General features: G+C 36.0%; 2 protein-coding genes and 1 long non-coding RNA gene across 4 annotated transcripts; 1 reads left to right on the top strand and 2 right to left on the bottom strand.

Moving 5' to 3' along the window:
- Positions 1–1,116: 1,116 nt before the first annotated feature.
- Positions 1,117–2,802, bottom strand: LOC117326560. The gene has a single exon (XM_033883317.1). The coding sequence runs from the start codon at positions 2,800–2,802 to the stop codon at positions 1,117–1,119; it is 1,686 nt and encodes a 561-aa protein (XP_033739208.1).
- Positions 2,803–8,971: 6,169 nt separating this feature from the next.
- On the bottom strand, positions 8,972–14,107 carry LOC117326147. 2 transcript variants are annotated; one of them, XR_004532431.1, is made up of 5 exons: positions 13,928–14,107; positions 13,616–13,706; positions 13,305–13,389; positions 11,153–11,300; positions 8,972–10,151 (listed from the first exon to the last, which is right to left on the bottom strand). It is a non-coding gene; the product is annotated as an uncharacterized LOC117326147 (long non-coding RNA). The 2 variants fall into 2 exon arrangements; XR_004532430.1 differs by having other exon boundaries at positions 13,305–13,706.
- Positions 14,108–17,097: 2,990 nt separating this feature from the next.
- LOC117326146 (geminin-like) lies at positions 17,098–23,566 on the top strand. The gene is made up of 6 exons (XM_033882779.1): positions 17,098–17,235; positions 19,156–19,251; positions 20,045–20,201; positions 20,723–20,805; positions 21,062–21,151; positions 21,898–23,566. Exons 1-6 carry the CDS (start codon positions 17,143–17,145, stop codon positions 22,117–22,119), a joined length of 741 nt encoding a protein of 246 aa, XP_033738670.1. The 5' UTR covers positions 17,098–17,142; the 3' UTR covers positions 22,120–23,566.
- The last annotated feature ends 3,692 nt before the right edge of the window (positions 23,567–27,258 follow it).

Here is a 27,258-nt window from a genome sequence, read left to right as displayed (position 1 = left end):
AGAGAATGGAGAAACATCTATAGCTTCAATTCAAGCTATTACGATTGACTCCATATAACAATATGACATCTCCCAGCCCCCAAATATCTACATTTTTTTTTATTACGGCACCATTCTATTTAACGTTAAACATAGAAAATTGACCACAGAATATTATATCATTAAGAAGTATCGGTTCCATCCGCAACGCTGAAAATCAACCCTCGAATGTTATGCTTTTTCCAGACAAATTATCTAAATTGGCCCTTATTCCGTATTCGGCGCTTAAATTTTATCCCAGAATTTTAATATTTTTTAAATCGTAAAAAATGACCCTGGTTCCATATTCGAAAGCGTTGTGCAAAAGACATATAAGATGTCAATACTTTCAAAACAAATTGGGAGCGAGATCCAGTAGAGCCATACAGCCGTTTCGTCCTTTAGGTCTCGTTAGGGATGTTAAGGTCTAAGGCGGTCATACGACCAAAACACTCAAAATAGGTACAGTAAAACTCGGATAAGTCGAAGTCGACGGGACGAAGCAAAATATTGGACTTATCCGATGGTTCGACTTATCCGTGTCAGATTGTATAGGGAGACAAAATACCCGAGTATCATCGGCTGTATGTCGAACAAGTGCTGGATAACATGATCGAAAATAAACAATAATAGCAAAGAAATTAATTTTACATTGTAACAATTATTCGTTTATCTAATAAACAATATTGTGCACGGTTACAGATCAGAACAAAATTCATGGGTAAAATTAGATTATATCAAATGAAAACTGTAGAATGAAATGACTAAGTCTAGAGGTATAAAAGACCCATAATTTCAATAAATTTAATAATTTTCAATATAAGATTTCAAAAGAACATTATGTACATGTACATATTCTGAACCGTGTCACTATTCATACATGTTATAGTTTGGGGATCAATGTTTTTAGGAAACTAAACTCGAGGATTGCCGGAAATGCCCCCAGGGATGTTGCGATTGCCATATTGCCCTATCGAGGTGAATGAAAATGCAGATGCCACATTATCTGCCATTTTGCCAAAGCCTCAAAACGTATTGTCTACTCGTTCCGCAATCTTTCCACTGTCCATCTGAACCAGTTCTGAGTAAATGCAACCTCTACTCCCCCATTGATAGCAAAGCTTGAATCCGCTCCAAGGCAGGATTCAACTCATGAAATATCGTTTTTGTTTTATGAGATTCCAAATAAGCTCTGATAGCTCTCTGAGTATCCCCAAGGGTTTGGTAACAAATCCCGAGGAGTGTGTGTACTATCCAATGTTTGTGTCCCCCTTGTTGGTTATCGTACTTCAACACAATCATGTGACGTAGAGCTGCATCTCGTCCACTTTTGTCCCCCAACTCGTGGCAGCAAAGGAAATACAAGAACACCGCGTACGGCAGAGAAGGAATATACACACCGCGATCAGTTTGTGATAACTCTGGCTGGAACTGAGGAAGACAAAAGGGGCCATCCTTAAAGAAGAGGAGGTAGGTAAATATCCTCTTAATCCTGTCTATCAAGGAGTATCCTTGTCCACAGAACGGATGCACGTGACTTTCTTGGTGCTCGGGTGCCACACGTGTTTCATCGTCAATATCAAATGTTTTCAGAGACATTATCCTTTTGCAGAGTTCTAACGCTTTTTCGTAGTTTCCAGTCTGGAAATGAAAAGTTGCCAAGTACAACAACTCTGTGCCGAATGAGGACCCGGGTATCAACCATCGTTTGCATTTCTTTAGACTCTTGTATCTCGTCTTGTTGTCAGCAGGCAACATGTTGTCCGGATACGCGTCTGCTGCTAATGTAGTGAGCGTGCACACTGAACTAAAGTAGGTGATCAACTCGTCAAGTTCTGATTCAGATTTCGATAATAGAGTCATCGGACTTGAGACTGAATCTCTGTACAAGAACAATCTTCGACACCATTTCAACCCATCTAGCGCCTCCATGTCATTTTCATGCTCTATTTTTTCTCGAGTTCTGGGTCTTTTAAGCTCATCTTGAACTTTAGCATATCTAAGATATTCCATTATCGACGGATCAAAATAAGTTCCAACAGATAAACTCATCCATTTCAATCGATGGCATTGTTCTAGAATATGAAGTAATTTTCGTTGGTTCTCTCCGTGAACTTTTTTCTCGAACATGTTGTTTTTTGCAAAGAAGTAGTTCGGACAACACCCGGACTTGACCCACGATGCCAAGATATTGAAACAAAACCAGAAACAGTAAAACAAGTTTTTCTCTTGCCAGAACAGCTGATGAGTATTTTCAACAGCGAAAATTATCAATGTTTTCATGAAATAAGAACACAGTATGTCTCGATCCCCAATCGTTTTCTCAAATATATCTTGAATCTGTTTCAGGAAATATTTCAGCAAACAGTAAACTTGAAATTGCACGTGGTTCAGAGAGTGAACAAGCCGTTTCTCTGCTTTTACAAGTGATATTCTCCATTGTAACAAAGTGTCCCCGGAGCACTTGTCCCCAATAGGGACAAGATGGCAGCCACTCTGGACGATTTTGTCGATTAGCTCTTGCGAAGGCCAGCCATACACCCGTGTACGAGTAATCCATTCATCAGCCTCTCTAGGAAAACTGTTACATACAAAACTATATACGTGATCAGATTGATGTTGTACTTCGGTCAGTATACTACTTGGGCCATGCGATTCTGCCTTCATTCTTGTTGTTTCAGCGATTCTCTTCACACATTTCTCCCTATAGATATCACTGGAAACATACAGGGTGTCGTCTGCGCCAACAGGAACGAGTGACTCGGATAATGTTTCGGTTACCATTTCGCCGAAATGACCTAATTGTAAAGTTGCATAGCCCGATCTGCATCCGGTTTCTCTGATAAACAGAACTGTTTTGTGAGCACAGTCCTTTGGAATACTTTGTCCTTGGTACAATACCACAATTACGTTCTTATCTGTTCGCAAAACATCAAGATCCGAGCCTTGCATGACGATTCCTTCGGGCTGACTTCCGCAATAGGTTAAGTCTTCAAAGTCGTTACTAGAATTCTGTATGCGCTCCTGTATGGGCCAAATCCTTCTTTTGATGGAAACCATTTCCGGTGTCCCGATAACTTTCCTGTCCAGCAGCCTGGACAAAAGCACAGACATTCTCTCATTTTCTCCTGTGTCCCCCACAGACGCCATAGCAATAGCTGAAATATAATAAATTGCACTCCATTTATACGTGTATGTACAATGCTTAGTCAATCATTCTATATAATCATATAGGGCTATCTAGTAACGTTCTCACAGTGTATATCAACTGTAAACTAGTGATTGTAAGATTGTATAAATAACTCTATAAAATGGTGTGTACCTTCTGTGTGTTCTCCCGGTCTGTCTCAATGTAGTTATTTATATGTTGACCTGGCTGGTCCCATCTTGTTGCTGAATGACGCTGCTTCTATATTTAGCTGTGACCTTTCGTTATCGGAAAAGGCCTCGTCCTCCTCCTATTACAGTAGAGGTTCCGGATGTACACATTTCAAGCAATACATTTTCCCTTGCGTTGTCAACAACCACAAAAGCAGTCGAATTTTGTCATATGTGGCACAATTCTTTTTTTGACAGCTATTTTATTGCTTTTAGTTTATTTTGTCAGCGCCATACGTGCTTTGTGGGCGTTGATATTACTTTGCGGTGACCGAGTGGTTAGGTGTCCCAACACTTTATCACTAGTCTACCTCTGGGTTGCCGCCGGGTTAGAAACCCACGTGGGGTAGTTGCCTGGTACTGACCGTAGGCCGGTGATTTTTCTCCAGATACACCAGCTTTCCTCCACCTCCAAAACCAGACACGTCCTTAAATGACCCGGGCTAATAATAGGACGCTAAACAAAATAAACCAAACCAAACTTTGCATCACATATATATCTCGTCAAATGTGTTGGATAGTTGCAATTACCAAAAATGAAATTACTGATTAATTCCACTTTCAGGGAACTTAGGCTGGGACGGTTTAAGTCCGATAGAAAGAAAAATAGAATTAATAAGTAAATAATTATCTAGTTCCGCAGGTATAAATATAGTTTTTCATGTTTTCTGACCCGGTGATCAAGCATATAAGTTATGAGTGAGATAATAGACTAAATGGTGATAAATGTCATTTTGCAGCAAAAAAAAAAAAAAAAAAAACAATTGCACGAATTTCCAATCCACTGTTCATAAATAAAATATTTAGACGACGGGTTGGAAATCCCTGCCAAGTTCCTGTGGTCGTTCAGTTTTGTCTCGATGTATTATATCATATGTCCTGTACAAAATTTTGTATGTATATAATTCTCTACACTTTATATGTTTATGAGAATAAAATATTGCCATTGTCTATGGTGGCTGATTTCTGCCATTTCGTTGTTTCGTTCTGGCGCCCCGACAGAACGATAATCTTCGTCTTTTCGCCCCCGATAATTAGCGTTATGGCGCCGCGCCATAACGAAAAGACGCCACAACTCAACGCGAAATAACGAAAACGTGAAGCCGCTAATCAGCGGGGCGAGTTAATTCGCCCCGCTAATCAGCGTCTTTTCGCCCCGCCATAACGCTGTTTATCGTTATGGCGCCCCGATAAACAGCGTCTTTTCGCCCCGACAAGACGATAATTATCGTCTTTTCGCCCCGCTGTTTATCGTTATGGCGCCCCGCTAATCATCGTCTTTTCGCCCCGCCATAACGCTGTTTATCGTTATGGCGCCCCGCTAAACATCGTCTTTTCGCCCCGCCATAACGCTGTTTATCGTTATGGCGCCCCGCTAAACATCGTCTTTTCGCCCCGCCATAACGCTGTTTATCGTTATGGCTCCCCGCTAATCATCGTCTTTTCGCCCCGCCATAACGCTGTTTATCGTTATGGCGCCCCGCTAAACATCGTCTTTTCGCCCCGCCATAACGCTGTTTATCGTTATGGCGCCCCGCTAAACATCGTCTTTTCGCCTTCCGGTATGCATGATATGCCCATGCTTTCTGTGGTGTATTAAACATGTTACGAGATATGAAGGGAAAGGTACGTATCAGAGTTTTGTGTTTTTATAGCATACATCATGCATTAAATTGTTTGTTGTTATGGCATACATTTCATTGTGTATGTTTTGTGTAGACTTATTAGTTTATAAATGGTGTAGATAAAATACAAATGGGTGATAAATAGAAATGAGTCACATCAAATCTCAACAAGAAAACACAGGTACTCAGTAATTAATTTGTCTTCTATTCTTTATTCAAATTGATATCTATGCATATCAAAGAGGAACGCATAACCCAATGTTTATCAGAAACGCCCCCATTCAATTTCAAATAAGTAATACCGACAGCACAAGGAAAACATAATCCAAACTTAAAATCGATGAAACAAGGACAATATATTAACAATTTAAATATAGATTTGCAAGGAGACCCATGAAAAAAAATATCAGGAGAATAGAACCATTTATTTAGGAGCCATGGTGGCCAAGTAGTTAAGGTGTCTCGACCAACTATCACTCCAACTCTTGGTCATTAATTCGAGAACCATGTGGGACTGTTATAAGGTACATGTCGCAGGCTGGAGATTTTTGGCGGGTACTCCGACTTTCCTACACTTCAAAATCAGGAAACATAATTAAATAACCCTGGCTGTTAACAGGACGTAAAGCAAAATAAAACCAAACCAAGTGAAACCATTGGGTTGTTTCACCCAAGCTAGTCTACAAAAAATACACTGTATGTGCATGTCGCGTGTCCTGTCCATGAGCAGGATCATTTAACTTTACAGATTGTTTTGTTTTTTTATTATTATTTATTGCTACTAGTCATGAAATACCATTCCTTTAAATCGTTGCTAGTCATAAAGTATCGAATGGATTTGAAGCAATGCTCGGATAGGAGAAAATATTTTCCATAAATGATGACCCGTAATTTAATGCAAAATGAATAAAATGCAAATAAGATTGTGTCATTTGCCTATTTCCCCGTCCTAGATAGAACAAGCAGGGACAGAAGAACACTACCGACAAGCTCTTAGTGATATCTCGGACTGGTGCTGTGACCGCGGGCTTTCAACCTTGCCATACAGAAATATAGCGGACAGGGAAAGGCTTATACAAGCTTTATTGAAGAATGAAACAATATTAAGATATAATCATTATTGTAGATACCAAAAATTAGTATCGTGTAACATGAACTCTTCTTTGGTACTTTCTTCCATGGTTTGGAGCTTATTTTGAAAATAGTACAGAAATGCATGGTTAACATTGAAACTATTAATATTGGTTACACCAAATGTATTTATTCTTATATCCATTGTTCCACAGCAACCACGACTACAACGAACATTTTTTTACACAGCGTACATTTTTTGTTATACAGGATTACATTTTTAACTAAGCAAGTTAGTTGAGTCATCTGATATTATCTAATAATATGTTTCACCCACTCATTTGACTGAAAGTCCACATATTAGAACATTTCTTTTCAAATTTCATGTACTTTAAGCCACTGCAAATATCACTCTTGGAAACTTTCGTCAAAGGTAACATTTATCAAAAATGTATCATAAAAATAAGATATACCCATCATAACGAAAACACTTTTTGTTTTCTGTATTAGTCAATCAAAATCAACGCACAAACGTCGTCGTCATTTTTATACCATGTATATGGCATGACAGCATAGATTTTAAGCCGATTCAAATTCTTGTTTCAGTTATAAATAAATAATAATGTACGTATACAGAGATTGACCAATTCCGAAAGGGACTCATCAGAGTCGGGAGGTTGCTTGATGCAGTCATGCTCGCACCGGATGATTTCAAGACTCTTTTCTGTAAACTTGGGAACAAACCACTATCATTTAGAAACCTCAAGCAAAATGTACAAGGTTCAGTTTAGTTTTGAGGGCTCAAACAAACGGAGCCTTGATAACCAGGCAATGTACTGTCTTGAAGCATTCCTGGCTGACTGTGAAGGTATTATATTTAAGAACGTGCTACAGGGTTTAGAAATCCATAAATAATATACTCCATCAATAACTTTACAAACTTATAGAAACCGGACAACTAGACAACACGACATTATGAACACGCTTAATAGCGGGCATAGAGTATTATATTGTCGGGGTAAAATCCTCATATTGTCTAGTTGTCGGGTTGCTTACTTGGCATTATGTACTATTGAAAAATGCGTGTCTTCATAACTATATCATATCTGAAAAATTACTGTCGGGATTAATACAATATCATACTGCATTATAAAATATTTTGTCAATAGTGAGCTTTCAAAGAAGTGTTAACTTGCATTATTTCGTATGCATAGTCACCAGCAGTTGAATGTATTCATTGTGTTTATTATATAGGAGGGACCACTGGCGTTAGGTTGGAGGACGTACTGGCCTTTTGGACTGGTGCTTTCCACTGTACCGCCTTATGATTCCCTAACAAGCTAGAAATAAGCTTCGGAAGTACTCAACAGTTCCCCACCGCATACACATGGGGTCTAGTGTTGTGCATTTGGTGGGGGTACTCGAATCCAGATTTCTTTTGCAATGACATGGTGAAAGCTATTCAGTGGTGTTGCGGTTTCCATCTTGCGTAGACTTTGAGATCAAAAGATGATGTTTGTGCAGTGACTTTTCTGAAAAAATCATGATATTATTAAGCTTACAAAACAAATAGTAATTTTGATTTTAAAATGTGATGGTTCGGTTTGGTTGGCTATTCAACTCGCCATTCGTCCGTGACCCGTGGCTCGTCCGTCCTTCCGTAAACAATTCTTGTTATCAATAATTGTCAACCTTGCAACCTCCGCACGGAATATGATTTGCATGATTATGTTCTTGTGTTTAAAATGTTTGTGTTCCATCGGCATTATAAGAAAGAGCAAATACATGATTGTCATTTAAAATGATATGCCAGTACCTGTTTGATTTTACGGCTTAAAAATCGCTTATACTTTATAGTTTTATGATTTACCAAATTGTGAAATATGAGGGAAGACTAGGACTTCTCCATTCACCTGTCCGTCCCATTTATAGTGTTCCTTAGTCCTATAGATAATAACACGGATGTAGCATGCGTTATCTTAAATTGCAAATGAATTGTCAGCCATTTGACAATTTTGCAATACATATGAGACATGTTTGAAAAGTGAATTGTTTGCAAGCTATTTCAATCCTAAATTGTAATATCCTTTTAAATTCTTTTAAAATTATCATATTTTCCCTTTGTTATCAGATTTCAGATTATTATATATTAGTCAAATTTTGTTGTATGGTCCCTCCCCTATACAATCTTTGACCAATCTCTATTGCTTTAAACTCCAAATGTTCATTGCTTTAAATGTTGCAGTACTTGTTTTCATTGCATTAATGATAAGTAATGATTTATGATAGTAACAACCCAACGAGTGAGTATTCATTTCTTAAATGTCACTGGAAAATGGTACGTATTTCATGTGCAATAATCACCAATATAATTCATATACATAATGTATATAAGAACATTTGTTACAAGATAGAACAATCACAGAAAAAAAGATAATAAAAATGGTTCAGAAATTATTAACAAATTCTTTTGAGCTTGTCAATGGTTACGATTATCGGAAAAACATACTTTAAATTTGACAATTTACATTACGTTCAGTCGTTAACACCCTTTTTTGACGATAATGTTATTCATGTAGTACTGTACTCGATTACATTTTTTTGAAACTTAACATAGCTAAAGTGAATAATTGAAACTGTACAATTGTACAAAAAAGGTTATCTGATAATATTATAAGGAATCTTCCTTTCGACCTCCCTATTTTCCAACATATGTGCAAACTATAATAGCTTTCGATCAATCAATATAGTATAAATTCAGCTATCATTTCGTAACAGACTGAAACTATTTTTTCTTTGTACACTTTTAAATGTAAACGCCGTACTCCATACCCTAAAGTACGTGACGAGAAATAACAATGACAATGAATTAAGGGCAGACTATGAGTGAAGGCTACTATGAGCAACATGTCCTTTTATTGACTAAACCAATTGTGAAGAAATAAGAACGGCTGTTGAAGCTGAATGTTTGTCGTACCCAACCATGGTTCATGTTTTTCGCATCAATGTAAAACTGCGAAGAACCGAATTTAATTCATCAAATTCTAACAGCTCACTCCATTTTACTTTGAATATGGTACCTCATTACAGAATAAACTCACCTTTCGCACAAATAGTGCGAACGAAATGTTCAATATATAAATGGACATACCACAAACGAATAATGCTTTAACAATCCTACTAGTTGTTAGATATGATGACACCAGGCTTAACTGGTTTTTATCGCAATAATAACTCGGACTTTCCTTAAAATTGCCCGAAGAATTTTATCACCCAAATATTTTCAAAGTTGATATTTTATGGTTTCTGAGCATTTATGTTTGTGGTAATAATGACATTTTTTCAATCATTTGCATGATGCCAGGTAGGTTATAATTACTTTGCAAAATTTTTATTACTTTTTTTTTGCATGTGAAATACGGATGGGATATCAGTGTTTTACAGATATTTCCAAAAATCAAAATCAATAATTATCAATACATCTGTTAATGCGGGAATATATTTCGTAAACAAAATACATCAAGTGGAACTAGATTTTTCCCAGCAAGGTAATGCATGTTGCTTTAATTACCAAAGTTACATTGGATATACAAATGTATACATTACGATATTTTTCTTAAAGAAGTGTAGTTGCATGTAAAATACAAGAAATGTTGGTATACATATGAGTTCAGGCTAACTATAAGAATTTCGAACTGAAATTCACTTTTGCCTTCAAAACCTATTAGTATTTCTCTTCAAATATTTTGATTACTGTAAATATTATCCTTTATACGCTGTCTGTACGAAGGGCTGATAGTGAGACAGAAAAAAGCACACTCAAATTTTGCTCTACTATGCCATTGTGTAGGCTATCTGTAGATTGTCTGAGTACCAGTAGTGAACTAGTTCTCCGCAGTTCCAGAGCTTCACTATATGTGGGTGGCTTTCTAAGCCTCTTCTCACCCATATCCTGTTATAATACAGTGACTACTTCAGAATTAACTTGAACAGAAGTACAGAGTTCTTTCACTCCTTCGATGTCTTCATTACCCACCAGTATCTTGTAATCAACTGTGCCTACAACAATCAAAGCGACAAATAAATATGTACAGTTCATTAAGTTATACATGTTCATGACTTATTTGATTTTTAAAAATTGGTTTCGTCTGGCGCCTCCTATATGTTTGCAATAAGAAACAAGTTGTGTGTTGCAGTTTATTTTACCATATGGCTTGACTGTATTCAATTCTCAATTCTCAACCATGAAGATTCTTTTGGTCTTTGGTGTCCTTCATGAGTCTCACAAAACATTATTTTATCTCATAAATGACCTGTTCTGTCATGTCATTATATTATAATTGATATCATAAAGCAAATATGTACAAGGTACACTGTATTATTTACGTCACAGAATTCTTTGCGATGCGTTGGGGGTAAATCAAACGTAGCAAGGATTTGTCATTAGAACCATCGCGTAATTTTCATTTTGGCGCTTTGTCTACCATCACCACGGCGATTCTTTGAAATATGGCTGTGTCAGTTTGAATGCAAATCAATCACAGGAGGTTAATGGATTTTAAGTTTGCCGTTTTTTAATGAACATAGACTAGGGGAATGGCTGAGCATTAACTACGGATTTAGAAAAAGGAAAACTTTACGTGTGTTAATGTAACATTATATTTCCTTGTCACCCGGATTGCATTCACCTTGACTATAAATACAATCTACCAATCATTTAATTGTTAAATAGCATGGTGACATTAAAATCACTTTGTGCATACCGTCAAAACACGTGTGATGTCGCTCGAATGTCGTTGTAAACAGACACGACTATTTCGAAAAAAGAAACGAAATTGGAAGTTTGTACCTATAATTTCATTAATACTTACATATGTGAAGCTGATATGAAAGAAAACTAGACTTTTTCCCAATATTGTTTTAATCAAGAAACTTAATCTACCGCTACGTACAATGTATATTGACCTCGACCTCAAAATAATATCGCACATATTCCATACCTATTTACATACTGTACTTCAGATAGAAATGAAAAATAAGCTTTGATGTGAAAAAAATACCCGCATATTGCACGGTGAATGGCAAAACCAAATCGTTTCAGTTTGTCATAGCCATCGACATGTATAAGGTAATTCGGCCCTTCGGTGCATCTGTCTGCTACGAACACCGTCCGGGTCCAGTTCGCGCTGAAGAGTCAACACATTGCTCCTGAAGTGAAAAAAGCAAGCCAACTCAACATTTAGTCAAGTAGCGTTCAATGTTAATCACGTATTTCATCGAATTAAACATCTCTATTGCACATGAAATGTCTGATATATTTAACATGTTATTTCATTTGCAATCTCTCTCTCAGCATGATTCAACTAAGGTATAATGCAGAATTTCAAGGTCAAGATGGCGACGATATAGCACTTGGATAATGGCATTTTGATCCATTTGATCCGTTTCAGTGCCTTTATGTTTTTCATATATTTCAAGGTCACTGTGTAGTGTTAAAAATGTAAATTTTCACGCCAAAGTTAGGGATGTTTCAGCTTCTTTAATATTTCACAAACATACTTGATATTTAACATCAATTGCGTTATTGTATAATAACTACCAAATGTATATCTGTGCATTGACCTTGGTCTTAATTCAAGTGCACATGCTTCGAATATGCTGAAGCATTTATATAACTTTCCCTATAACCAAAAGGCACAAACACTTCATATTGGGATCGATACTGGTAAATAAAGTTTTAGTCACTTTATTACAATCTATAGACGACGTCAATCGAAATGAAACAGGGATATCGCGTATGAGTATTAACTATAAATTTCTAAATGACGAGTACACGTATACCGGATACACATGTCACCTACATACACGTATACCGGATACACATGTCACCTACATACACGTATACCGGATACACATGTCACCTACGTATATGTATACCGGATACACATGTCACCTACATATACGTATACCGGGTAAACATGTCACACACATACACGTATACCGGGTACACATGTCACCTACATACATATATACCGGGTACACATGTCACCTACATATATGTATAACGGGTACACATGTCACCTACACGTATACCGGGTACACATGTCACCTACACGTATACCGGGTAGTGCGGGTACACATGTCACCTACATATATGTATAACGGATACACATGTCACATACATACATGTATACCGGGTACACATGTCACCTACACGTATACTGGGTACACATGTCACCTACACGTATACCGGGTACACATGTCACCTACATATATGTATAACGGATACACATGTCACATACATACATGTATACCGGGTACACATGTCACCTACACGTATACTGGGTACACATGTCACCTACACGTATACCAGGTACACATGTCACCTACATATATTTATTACATTTTTACTAGTGAAATATCAAAAATTATTCATTCTATAAAAGTGATATTTTCACTAGTGAAAAATATCATATTTAGTGAAAAATATCACTTTTGCTGATTTGACCAATCAAATTAATGATTAGAAAATACCAAAATAATTGACCAATCAGAAAGCCCGACATATATGTCAGCACCTGAACAGGGAGAACTACTTATTTTGTATGCAAACTTTCGCTGTAGGCCTAGTTAGCATACGGGGTAGGTTTTTCGTTTTCGTTGATAAAACATGTTATAAACAGAACATCTAACAGTGTCTTCAGTAATACCAAATATATTTCACTCGTGTGGCTAATATTTTGATATTTTTCACCCGTGCTGCGCACTCGTGAAAAATATCAAAATATTAGCCCCACTCGTGAAATATATTTGGTATTACTGAAGACACTGTTAGATATCCTCTATATCATTGCTGACCCTTTTCGTGGATATATGTGTGTGTACATAGTTTTAAGTGATGCAAATATCCATACTGTGAAGCCTTGTTTGCTTATTTTTTTAAAATAGAAACTCGATCAACAATACATACGACATATGCGAATGGCGGAAAATTGGTTGCTCATCACAAATGGCCGCAATTATTGTTTTTTTTATTAACGAATATGCGACAAATGCGATAACAATTATAAATGCATCTGCGTTTTATACATTCCTATCAGGGCTTCATTATAAATCATACTGGAATAACTTATCCGAAGTGAGTATATGAGCTGAATAAAATGACACTTTTCACCATGTATGTATTTTACCAAATAAGGAGGATACACTTACCTGTATAGCTTGAACTACTTCATCCGTTACCGCATGCTGACGACGAAGACCTAGTGATCTGAGTATCCGATGTAGTTGTCTACAGCTGAAATAACAGCTTATAATTAATATTACATAAATATAAACGTGGCTTTGTAAACTCACTATACAGTATATAACATGCAATGCTTTTTCTCGCAAACATGTCTTCTCAACATTCATTCAAAATACATCAAAGATATAACATCCTCATAAAGAGGGAATCAATGATGTGGTAAAAAAACAAATATTTAAAGCGTTGTCCAAATAGTCTGAAAAACAAACACACAAACCTTATAGATACGTGATGTTGGTAGAAGAGAATAAGAATAATATCGGAGTACGTGTAGCCAGCAAAATGATATTCTCTAATTAGATCCTGTTCTGACAATGTTTAAGGAAAATTATCAGAAATTGAATTTAACAACATGTTACACATTTTTACTGAATATAAATTATGATTTCAAAATGTAAAATTGAAAAAGCAACTTAACCGTATATTCGAACATATAGATAACAGCACAAGTGAACATAAGCGGTACAATGTGTACCAAACCATTTTAAAACTCACCTAAAAGGTTATTAAAGCTAAATAAAAAGGATACTAGTGGTATTGTCTCCGTTCAAAAGGCTGGTGTAACTGCTTTGCTCCGCCATCTTCTATGAAAGATTGCTCAGCGCATGACTAGCCGGAAGGCGCCATAACGATAAACAGCGTTATGGCGAGGCGAAAAGACGATGTTTAGCGGGGCGCCATAACGATAAACAGCGTTATGGCGGGGCGAAAAGACGATGTTTAGCGGGGCGCCATAACGATAAACAGCGTTATGGCGGGGCGAAAAGACGATGATTAGCGGGGCGCCATAACGATAAACAGCGTTATGGCGGGGCGAAAAGACGATGTTTAGCGGGGCGCCATAACGATAAACAGCGTTATGGCGGGGCGAAAAGACGATGTTTAGCGGGGCGCCATAACGATAAACAGCGTTATGGCGGGGCGAAAAGACGATGTTTAGCGGGGCGCCATAACGATAAACAGCGGGGCGAAAAGACGATAATTATCGTCTTGTCGGGGCGAAAAGACGCTGTTTATCGGGGCGCCAAAACGATAAACAGCGTTATGGCGGGGCGAAAAGACGATGATTAGCGGGGTGAATTAACTCGCCCCGCTGATTAGCGGCTTCACGTTTTCGTTATTTCGCGTTGAGTTGTGGCGTCTTTTCGTTATGGCGCGGCGCCATAACGCTAATTATCGGGGGCGAAAAGACGAAGATTATCGTTCTGTCGGGGCGCCAGAACGAAACAACGAAATGGCAGAAATCAGCCACCATAATTGTCTCCAAATTTGTCTTGTTCGAGATTTCTCTGTCATCCCCAGGGTGTGACAGATCACACGTTCTTGCAACAATACAGTGACGTCACGGCGACAATTCAATTACATCATGTCAACATTGCGTTGCAATGCAATATTTCTTTTCAATATTAGAACAGCTGGATCCTGCGTAATCATAAAAGCCGAGGGTTAGAAATCAAGAATATTACCCCGAGGATTGGAGATTTCATTATCACGTCCTCTAGTTTGGGGAAGATATCGCTCCAAATTACAGAGCTCCAAGTTGGTAGCTTCAGGTACCATTTTAATGTCTTGGTCGGGATATAATTTGTGACCTCCTTACATAGGTGATCGCGTGATCATGAAGTCCAGGCAAATCATGATCAAAGGAGACAGAAAAAATACTTTGGAGGGAAAATTAGAGTAAATCGCACATTACGAATTATGTTATGGACACAGTAGGTAAGATTATCACATCCTTACCGATTTCCGTCATTATGAGAATAAAACAAGTTATAGCAAGTGGAACACAATATCAGTATGCTAATTAATTTTACAATGTGTTCAATATTTGTATCAATTTTTAAATTTTCAAATTCAGTTTTTAACATGAACATTTCGGAAAAGTGATACTTATACCTTTCAGTGCGCACAGGTTCGCAATTGTTGTTATGTAAATAAATTTTACATTTTAAATTCAAATTCTCGTTAAAGTCAATATCTAAAAAAAAATACGGGAAGCGTTGTTCTTTAAAGGAACTGTTCGTTCCCAACTATGCTAATTTCCCGTAGGAATCTGCACATTTTTTTTAGAGGTGTGCAAAATTAAAAGGTTTCGGTAATATTATACATTTTTTTCTCTTTTAATAATGTCGTATAATAAATCGTGCCCAATCCTTTATTCTTTTGAGGGGCAAATACAAAAATGTTTAAATCGCGTTTATACTTCTGTCATACCATTTGCCTAATTAACCAATTACATAATTAAGGAAACCAATCGAGGAACTCATTTTAATTTTTTGTTTTGTTTAAGTCCACTTTGGAAACCTTGCCCTGTAGGTAGGGCGTTAGCATTGTACCTGCTGCCCCCATTGCATGATCGTAAGAGGCGACTAAATTTGGGATCTTATAATTTCTTTTCTTTCTGATTAACTTCCTGGTGTCACCCTTGACATTATCGCGCTTTTGACCTATAAATTTATAGTTGGGCGTTCGCCCCAGCGAGGAAGGCTTTGGGTTCCGTGTCCCCTTGCAGAGACAATTAATCACCTGCTTACTTAACGCTCAGTCTTTTTGGGGGGCGGGACGACTGATCCCCTTTCGTTTTTTCTCTGTCCTCAATATATACTCCAGTGTTTACGATTACATGCATTTGATTCAAATATCTACATTTGAGATACAGATATACAAAATATTCGTATATTTTATTGAGAGAGATGTGTATTTTTTAATTAAAGATATATCTATTTCAAATAAATATATTTGCATATATGCCAGAAATAGAGATATCTGTATTTAAAATACCGATATATGATATCGCTGTGTTTTAATATACTAGTACTAGCCCGTTCAAAATTACCATCACTCAGAATAAAGAGACTCAAAAATTTCGCAATAGAAGTCTTTAAATTCACAAACAAAAAAACACCAACATACTTACATGACTTAATATCACAGAAAAAAACCCATACACATTCAGATATCACAACACTGCAGTTATACCACATGTTAGGACAACAAAACATGGCAAGCACTCTTTTCGGTCAGAAGCACCTAAAATCTGGACTGTCCCGTGTACCAGACCACTCTTCAGAACGACAACTTCACTCACACAATTCAAATCACTGACAAACAGCTGGTATTGGCCACAATGCAAATGCAGCACATGCAGACAAAACATATAGACATACACAACATTAGACGGTCATTTTTAGTCTAAATAAACTTAATGCTTAATATCCATATTGTAATTATCATCTGCAATTATCTCGCCTCTCTCTCTCTCTCAACATAGCTATATGATATAGGGTCTTGAATTACTGATTCATGAAAGACGATTTTTTTTCTGTACCAATTAACAGATTAAAACTAAAATATTTTTATATAGATCATCATAAAAATATACAACACAATAACACCTAATACATGTTTCTGAGATCACCTAATGATAATCTAATGAAATGACCAAATGTAATATGGGTAACGAAAATTTTGGCTGGACCGATTCTTTCAGCCAGCAGTAGAATAATAATAATTATAAGATTGTGCACATATCCCTATTTGTTTTCATCACAATTTAGAGTTTAGAAAAAAAATGTCTTTGCAGAGAGATGTTTACATTCCATAACATTAGCCCTAGCACAGTATATTATCTTTTAAAATCCAAATTTATTTATTTCCGGATAATGAATCGCGTCTTTCGTTTTCCGTTTTAAATAGTCCTAGCTAATCACGTGACCAGAAGATTGCGGGAACTTCAAGACGAAAATGGCAACCACTGTTGGACAAAAACACCAAGAAAATATCCAAATGGCTGCAACTAAAGGGAAAAAAACGCCTCAAGATGGACTAAACAGACTTGTAATACCTTTTTTTTTTTTATTACACAATGCTTTCTTCAGTAAATGGTAATCACCAGTCGAGTTAATTAGTGGAAACTCGGAACAACAACAATGCAGACTTCACATTCACTATGATTCAGATTACAGAGGCATGTGTACTATAGCCTTACATTTAAAGGAAAGCGTAGCCAGATATACCTATTTATAAATATAAGGCTAGAAATGCCACTGTTTTCAGATTGTTCTGCTCCGAAGCCCGGTATATAGTCTAGAGAATGTTTTTGAGAAATTAAGCTTTGTTTTGATTAATTTTTGTAAACCTAATTTTGAAAGGGGAAATAGATCTAGTTTTAGACATTTTTAGTAAGTTACAATTATGTTCAGAATTTCTTAAATTTTAATTCTGTGCTATTTTCTTTATAAAACCAACAACACATAACCATGAAATCAGCTGTATATGAACAGAACAGACAAATTTCAAAATATTTTGACAATGTATAATTTATAATTCATTGAATTCCTGTACATGAAATGATTCAACATTAACTCCCAAATGAAACAAACTGAATTTTCAAAGTTTTCACAAGAATATTTCAACAGTTCAGGCTTAAGCCTATATCCGATGTCACGACGAAGGAATGTGTATCCGACCATTTTGGGTCAAATCTACTTTGTTTCGTTTTCCAAACGCCAGCGAGCGTAATTATTAAATAAGTGTGTCGAGCTATGGCGGAAAACTGATTCTCATTGAAGAAAAGGTAGAAATAATCAATGGGACTTGCAGTATCAACATCAAAATTTTCTGGAAGTACTGGCCCCGTTTCCCTAACAAAATCATTTACTGTGGCCGGCGAAAAATCTTGAGACCATTCAGAATCGTCAACATTACCTAATGTCGGCAGTACACCTGGTCGCTGTTCGTCCTCGTTATCTGTTGACAGGTCATTTAGAACATCGTTAAGGTCAATATCTGACTCAATGTCTTCAGGTCCGAAGCCATCGAACTCTAAATCATCATCGTCGTCAAAAATGTCGCGCAAAATCGTAGCCACAGACGCCATCACCCCTCGTTGTTGTGACACTTTTCTACACTCATGACTCACACTTTCTAGGTTAATTTATTCAAAAACTTTCGTATGAATGACGTGTACAAATCTGATTGGTCGATGCATTGATATCTACTTAAAATAGTATCGGGGATTTCCAGATAGTGTCGCTCTCAATCACGGGATTTTCCATGTCTAAGTTTACCGAACCGGCATGGTGTTGAGAGGCGCTTACATTGAGATAACGTAGAGGCGTCCAGAAGCGCTTACATGGAGATAATGCAGAGGCGTCGGGAAGCGCTTACATGTGGCAAGGGGTAAAGGCGTCCAGAGGCGCTTACATGTGGCAAGGGGTAAAGGCGTCCAGAGGCGCTTACATGTGGCAAGGGGTTAATTTGTTTGTAAATTTTGATCTTTTGGATGTATAATTGAAAACAATTCGGTAAAAAAAAAATGAGTCCATTTTCAAGTTCAGCCGAATTAGAGTCGTTATACAATAAGATATATTTATCACTGTATAACTTTACTTAAAATTACATCACAGTTATAACTAATTAAAATGTTTCATAGCCACTCCAATAATGTTAAATATGGCTACTGTACACACATAGCGAAAAACTTGTAACTGGGTTGGCATCATAATAAATAATAGGCCAGGGGTCTTTAAATAGTACTTGGTGTTCAGCCAGGAGGATTACACATGTACAGTTTGCATTGCGTTCGAACAAAAAAATTAGAAAGAAATCTAGATTAGCTGAGTGACTGGTCACTCAAATGAATATATACAATATTTGCTAGCATGCATCCTATATGTATTTCATCCTGTAGTCTGTGTGTACCTGTGCAAATTATATGCCACTTAATAGCTTAATAACTAAAATTCCTTTTTGCAGGCACCATCAGATGGCAGAAAAACTTTGCAGACCCTTCAGTACTCTGCTGTAAAGGATAGGAAAAATCTGGGAAAAGATGCTCTCCTGAATGCACAGGTTTGCTAATTATTCAACTAACATTCATCTGTCCCAGCCTGGAGAGGACTTGGTCCTCTGTCCAGATAAAGGGACATGCAGAGACGATTGTAATATGTCTATTTTCCCGAAAAAGAGGCTCGAGTCTCTTCATGATCACTGTATCTTTGATGGTAGCACTAGACTTCTGCACATGAAATGTAATGTCGATTATACTTTGTAGAAAAATTCATTTTGATTTCACATTTTGTCACTTACTTCACATTGTGATCCTGTGGTTGCTATAGATGGAATAAATCGATCTCACATAGGGTAGGGGAAGATAGCTGACACATGCTACAAAGCTACTCAAAAAAGGGGAGAATTTAAAATCATATTAATTGCAAAATGAAAACGTCAATTGACGCACATTTCGTGGAACATTGATGATGGGGCAAATGAATAGGTTTCACAACAGCTTAAATTTTTTTTTTTTTTTTTAAGTATGTGTCTTCTGTGGACAGAGATAATCACAATACTTATGTAAGAGTTTGGCTAGCCTTATGCTGACCAGCCAAAACCTTAGACTCCAGTTGAGATCCAGATATACCTTTCAGCAAAACAGATCCTTGTATGATTCTATTAGTATCATTTTGGATTTTAAGAGCAACACCATTTTACTTAACCTAAACACATGCACAATAACATGTTGTTACTGGATAATGATTTGGGATTATTTAGATAATATATATATATATATGATAATAGATTGTTCATCAAGAAAAGTCCTGTCCCTATCTTACAGTACCTTAAGACAAGGTATTTTGCTTTTCAGAAAGAGAAGTGTGGAAAAGACAGCATTCAGATCTATGTTGATCCAGAAACCCCTGATGTTAAGAGCAAGACGTTCGATGACAAGGGAGTTCAGACAGATAAAAAGTCAATATCGGAGGATGACATTGACCAGGAGGCTTACGATTTAATGGTCAATGGTAAGACATCACATGACCACTTAATGTAGAAAATAGATTATTTTATTTTCATGGTACATACCAGAACTTGAACTTCTTCACTGGACTGAAGTTTGGTTGGCATTTGTATATATTATAATGAATATGATTTAATTGCTGCCTTGTTGAATGTTGAGGGGAAACAGGCTGGCAAAATTTTGTCAAATATTGATAGGTTGGTTGAAAGGTCATCTGAAAATGTTACCTTACTGGCAACCGTCACATCTTTATAACTTGTATATAATGATGATTCATTTATTATACACTGCGTTATGAAATTGATCTGAATTCTTTCTGATTGTAACTTACCCGGCGTGACCTTAACAAACTTTAGAAATCTGGACATCATTATTGACCAATGGAGGATATCTAGATAATACATTTTAAGTTCTCTTGTCTTAATTGATAATTCTCAAAAATACACAGATTATATATATACTATACATTCATTACATCACAAAATCCATTCAAATACAAATGACAGAATCAATGTTTTCTTTCAGAGGAAATTCCAGAAAACTACTGGAGAGATCTGGCTGAACGCAGAAGAGAAGCACTGGACGAATCATTGAATGAGAATGAACAGGTTTGTGCTTTCCATGATTTTAAGCTCAAAACATTCACTTGGTCTGTTTCATTTTCTTCCTTCAGTTTTGAATAAATAATCATTAGATTGTGCAAGAGTTTTCAAACAGTCATTTAGCTGTTTAATTTGTAGAGAATCTGACAGTCACAATTAGGAGACATGTTCTGTTTACCTGATCAACAATTATAATTTAGAAGTGTATTGTCTTATAATCTTATAAGTGTGTCCTTAACATTGCTACTTTTTTCTATATTAGCTTCATGGTGAGATTGATGAGCTACGAAATGAAAATCAAAAACTTGAAAAAATGGCAAGCCAAGCAGAATATTTTGCTGGTGTAATCCAGGTAAGTGATTGACAATTTCAGATCCAGGTTTTTTGCTTCAGAAAAAAAAAGAAATAATTTCTGATAAAAATATTGAGTAAAGTAGGGTAGATTTTAAGCCAACTATCATTAGATTGTGGGATGATCAAATTGCTCTTTGTTCTGTCCTGAAACATTCTTTTTTTTTTACTCATTTTATATTATTTAACTCAACTGAATGTTGTCCACTGCTTATATTGAGCAGTCATCAAAGCTGTATCAAATCCATATACCTCAGCCAATCAGAATTGCTGCCAACAAAAATTCTTTTGTTGTTGACAAACCTATGTCAATCTACTGAATTTTGAACTTAATAGAGAAAGATTATTGATATAACTAAGAAGGCTGCTAAATGTCAACCTTATTTTTTGGGGACTTATTGTCCTGTGAACAGCCAAGGTCATTTTGAGGCAGGGTCTCCTTGTAATTGGTAACAACATGTAAGAGGCTGTCGCATACAACCCAGAGCAACTAGGTTAAAGTGTCTTGCACAAGGACACAACCACAACAGCACAGACTGGTCCATTTCTCAGCTTCCCGAGAAATACAAACTGCCTTGGGGAGGGACTTTCACGTGAGGTTAATTACATGGCCGGCGCTCAAACTAATTGATCTATCATGGCCCCTCTCCCTGTGTTAGTAGTCAACAATGCTTTAGCTTAATTTTAACAATGTAGTGTCTATAAGTTGGCAAATTGATGAAAATAACTAAATTTTGTTTATCACAGGAGTTGGTTGGTGTTGGTGAAGAAACGGAGGCAGAAGACAGCGAGGATAAATCTGAAGACCAAGAGGAGGAACGAGATACCTGTGATAAAGTGTGTGATGATCAGGACAGTGAAAATAGTGACAGTCCCACAAAATCAGAGGAAACGTTTAACAAGGTCAACCACGAAACAACAGGTCTCAAAGATGAATGCCAGTCGGTCACAAAAGTAGAAACTTCCTGATTTTACTTTTACTTGATACAATATATGTGTAGTCCCTGCTGTTGGAGAAATCTAGACCGGTATTGTGTTTAATTTGGAGACTGATATCAATAAAATTTTACACAAGACAGAAAAATCTTGTTTAAATTTACATTAACAATGCATTGATATGGCCAATGCTGGATGGTTTTATAAAGTACTGATGTGCGATACATGGCGGCAATTAAGATATTAAACTTTAAATAATTTTGTTGTGAAAAGATTTGTATATAATTTGATGTACTTTTGTTTTTAATTTTTTAGTCATAAGACGAGCATTATAAAATATAGGTGCTAAATTTGTTTAGTAGTATTTTAAGTAAAAGTATGTTTAGTAGATTTTGCATTTGAAAAAATGATTGAACTTGATCACTGCTCTCTTTGCAAAATTGCAATATCTTTAAAGCATACATTTTGTTTGTGAAAGTTCTCCATAGACTTTGACGAAGACTTTATAGAATATTCTTTCTATAATCCAAGTTGAATTTCAAGTTTATTTGCATAATGATTAGGGTCTGTTTAAAGCTTTGTCTATGGAAAAGTAAGCCGAATATTTCAAATTTGTATTGTCAGCAATATAATGCAATTAAAGAGATCACAAATTTTGGATAACTTGAATGAGTGATTGTCCTAGCTGGTTACGTTTCTCCCATGATGTTGAAAGACTAATGACATGTCAAACATGTGAAATAAGCCTTTTTCTGAGAGTAATGAAACCTATAGTTCATAGTAGTTTACCAAAAAAATTACTGCAGTGTATAGTAAATGAATTTGGGTTTCTGAAAAGTTCATATTGTGATATTTTAGTTCCAAGGAAGCTATGTTTATATGATTTTTTTTATCATGGTATACTTAGTGTCTTTGATTTTTTGATGTGATCTGCTTTATATGAAATAGGATGAGCATACATGTATTTAAGTGTTGAAAGAGTGAATTCGAAAAGAATGTATTGATGGATAGTTTGGGAGCAAATGGAATTACAAATAAATTTGTTTGAAGAGATATATTTTTCCCAAGAATGAGAGACTTGGAAACAAATATTCATTACTATTACTATTAATATTTTTGTAAATCAGCAGCAAGAATAAATTTTTTGTATATTTGAACAAGGCTGAAAATTAATACAGCTCTTTATATGTATGCATATTATCAAAAAATATACTACATAGCAATAAAACTTTCAAATAAAAACATATGATAATTGTAACATTTACTAATCTATCAAATTGGAGTAAGGTAAGAGTATTTTAGTATGAACCGTTATGTATAATAAACTATTTCATGAGATGTTGTAAGTTAGTCAGAGTGTCAGTCTTATAACTTTTTTTATCCCATTTTAATCCTTTGTCAGTCTTTGATAGTTTTGTAAACAATCTAAATAATGTTGATACTTTTTTAAGAAAATAAATAAATTTTGTTAATTTTTTCATTGAATGTTTCTTTCTTATTTATTCCTGCATTACCAATTTAATGTTGTAAGCATACATGTTTACGCAGTAATCTTATTTTAGCACTTTTCATGCAGAAAGCATTCCAAGTTATAATTTCACTAAACACAATTGATATTTACTACAGTAAGCATTTCAAGTGTGCTAATTTGTCATTGCACTAAACGGTTTAAATTCAATCATGAGCTTAACATTTGATTGTGCCAATCATGATAATACAGTTATAAGTCCCCTACTCTCGGTCTGTCTTGTCAACACACTAGCGGCTTATGTGAAACTTATGGGGGGCCTATAGTTTTTCTCTCGGTCTGTATTGTACGTACATACGTAATGCCACTTTTTTCAGTGTCAAGGTCACTTACTATTTTTAGAAAGTCCTTGTCGGCGCACAAGCAGCTTCATTCCTTGAGGGATTTGGTCAATCTTTATACAAAGGACCTTTATATCTTGGACCAGTTTGAGTTTCAGTATTTTCAGGTCAAGATCTAGGTCACTTACTATCTTTAGAAAATCCTTGTCAGTTCTCTAGCGGCTTCATTCCTTGAAGGATTTTGATTAAACTTCACACAAATACAAAGGACCATGATATCTCGGACAAGTTCCGAGTTGCAGGGATTTTAGGGGACATGTACAGATTTGGTTAGCAACACCCAGTATGCTAGTAATTCTTATGCTGATATAATATAACTCTGTTCTGTGCAAGGTTGTAATAATTTTTGCAATCAATATCGGGGAAACAGTTCTGGATGGATAATCCTAGAATAGTTGATATAACTAGGAGTCTACAAAATGCATGGTGCTGATGCCGAACTTAACTGACATAGCTCACGCTTCAGTGATTTAGTTCAGTATCTGGGGTCCATATCTGTGAAACTAAAGTACTATATTGAAACTAATATCAGGAGTGATGCAACTAGGGTTGTGCTCAAGAACATGTGTCATTGTCATGTGTGTAAATGTCTGATATATAAAATCAGTTCTTTTAGGACGGTATCTCGATAATCTGGTTACTGATTTGTCTCCCTTTTTTGAATGAAGAAAGTTAATGTGTTCCATATGCATGTTCTTCCACTTCTAATACACCATTCTGGACAATAACTTTGGGACTGTTTAAGATATCTTGATGGAACTTATACATACCTTCATCATCAAAGAAATGAAGACATTAAATTAGTCCTGATTTAAACTTAAGATGCTAGCCTGGTCATTTACTGTGAGTGTCAATATACCTTTTGTATTGACTGGTATTGGATATGCTATCTTGTCTGGGTAATAAGTTATGGCTGATAAAGATATCTTGATGAAACTTGGAACAAACCTATCACCAAAGAACCCAGAGAGAGGCTGCCAGCTACATGTCAATTTCGCCAAGTAAGCACCCAAGATCAAATCTTGAATGACATGAAGCAAAATTGATCAGAATCAAATAAGGAAGTACCTGGTGAAATGTCAAGGGCATGGGGTTCATTGCCAAGGTCATATTTTCTAAAAAAAAAATATTTGGTAAATATTTTCAAACAAGTGAAATCGACAAAATTCAAATGAGACCAGAGATGTACCTGGACTAGATATCATGGCATTTGAACAAGTATGATAGAAATTAAACCAGTAAGTGTATGATACAATTTCAGAGATCAAGGCCAAATTTCAGTCTCTGATAAGTTTTGTCGTGATAAATAGAAATAAGATTTTATTATCACTGAGGGGTTCTATCTTATGTAACTTCTTATATTGTGAAACAAATAGCAAATGAGATCGATATGTTTTGTGAACAAAACCTTTTTCACTTTTCACATTTAAATTAAATTAGATTTATTTAAGAAACATATACTGAATAACTTGACATTCAAAACAAAACGTTTGCCTCGTTTTGCCAAAAAGATTTGTACAAAAAGAAAAAAAAAATGCTTTGCCAAAGTTTAAAATACACTGTGCTTTGGTAACACAATATATTAATGCACTTCAGATATTGGTGGTAATGATAAACGTGACAGATCTCTTTGTCAGGTGATTTAAATATGAAAAAAGATAGTTTTGTCTCTCTACAGATTGGAGCCAATTAGTCCAAAAGTGGGCCTGAAGACAAACTTCTCGAGATCGGGAACCTCATTATTAGCACGGTGTATTATAACTTATTGAAGGAAACCCTATGGAGTATTGTACTTACTTGGGATCTCGCCTGATCTCGCGAGATAAAATTTACTCAAAGTCTCTTTGATCAATCTCCATTTAAATACATTTCACAGTGATTTGTTTTATGAAAGTATAAACCAATATCGTATGCTTGTGAAGTACATGTATATGTTGGATAAATATTTGCATTATAATCTCTGATGAAATCATTTTCTTTCCGAAAAGTTCAATTCATGGCAAGGTTTTACAAAACAAGTACAGATAATTACACCCCCATTTAAATACCAAATCAATGTAAATTTGAGCAATAAACGTCATTGCTTTCATACAGTATAATCATCCGACACCTAGCCTTGCTATCTAAGGTAAATAGATAGCAAGGCTATCTGTTCAAATTCCAAACCTAGCTTTCCAGATGATGACTACACATATTAACATTCTGAGTGACAAAATTTGTAAAATGGACTCATTTATAGGGGAAAAATTACCCAAACTTGATCTTTTGGAGTCTATAAATGGCAAATTTGTGAATTTGGAAAGGAAAATTGAAACCATTATGTCGCAAGTTGACTCGTTAAAAGAAACTGTCAAAAAACATGATTGTGTACTGGAAAAGGAGGAAAGCCACCATTATGACATCGAAAATAGAGTCACTGCCCTTGAACATAGAAACAGGGAACTAATGGAAGAGAACGACCATTTGAAGGAAGATTTCCTTAAATTAAAAACGCACTCGATGAAGTATAATTTGATTTTTAATGGGATCGTGTGCAATGAACCTGAAGACACCGAGCAGGTCTTAAAAACTTTTATAAATCAGGAACTGGGGATAGATGACGCGGGGACCATTCCACTTCAAAATGTCCATAGGTTGAGGAGGAGAAACGACGGTAAACCCCCGGGGATAATCGCCAGGTTTTCCAAGTACTCAGATCGCGAGCGCGTGCTGAGGGCCGTACCCGAGAAACTCCGCGATAAACGACATTTCATGGTGTTTCAACAATTTCCTCCTGAGATCGTCGAGAGAAGATCTGCGTTGACTCCACAGCTAAGGGAAGCTAAACGTAGGGGTGAAAAAGCAAAACTGATCTACGATACGCTATATATAAACAATGTCCCCCACTACGCGCCTCGACCATACCACGACCCTCGACCGCCAGTAAATCGTGAATAGGACAGTCACTCAGGCACTGTTCTTAAGGAACCAATTAATGATAAACAATTAAGTTTATGCTTCTTAAATGTGTGTGGTTTAAAATCTAAATTACTTAATCCAGATTTTCACAACTTAATTTCTGAATATGATTTAATATTATGTGTTGAATCCAAAACTGATGTATTTGATGATATTAACTTACCAGATGGTTATATGTTCCGTGCTAAACACAGACAGAAATGTAAGAAAAAGTCCGGTGGTATTGTTATAATATATAAATCCAGCTTGTCAAATATTTTACAATTTTATCAATCTGATTCTGAATTTGTTCAATGGTGTGAAATAACTCAACAGATAGCAAATGCTAGCTCAAATATTTTAATC

The sequence above is a fragment of the Pecten maximus genome, chromosome 4 (assembly GCF_902652985.1).
Source record: "Pecten maximus chromosome 4, xPecMax1.1, whole genome shotgun sequence".
NCBI lineage: Eukaryota > Metazoa > Mollusca > Bivalvia > Pectinida > Pectinidae > Pecten > Pecten maximus.
Note: the sequence above shows the minus strand (reverse complement) of the source record. Positions and strands in the feature narration are given on the sequence as shown.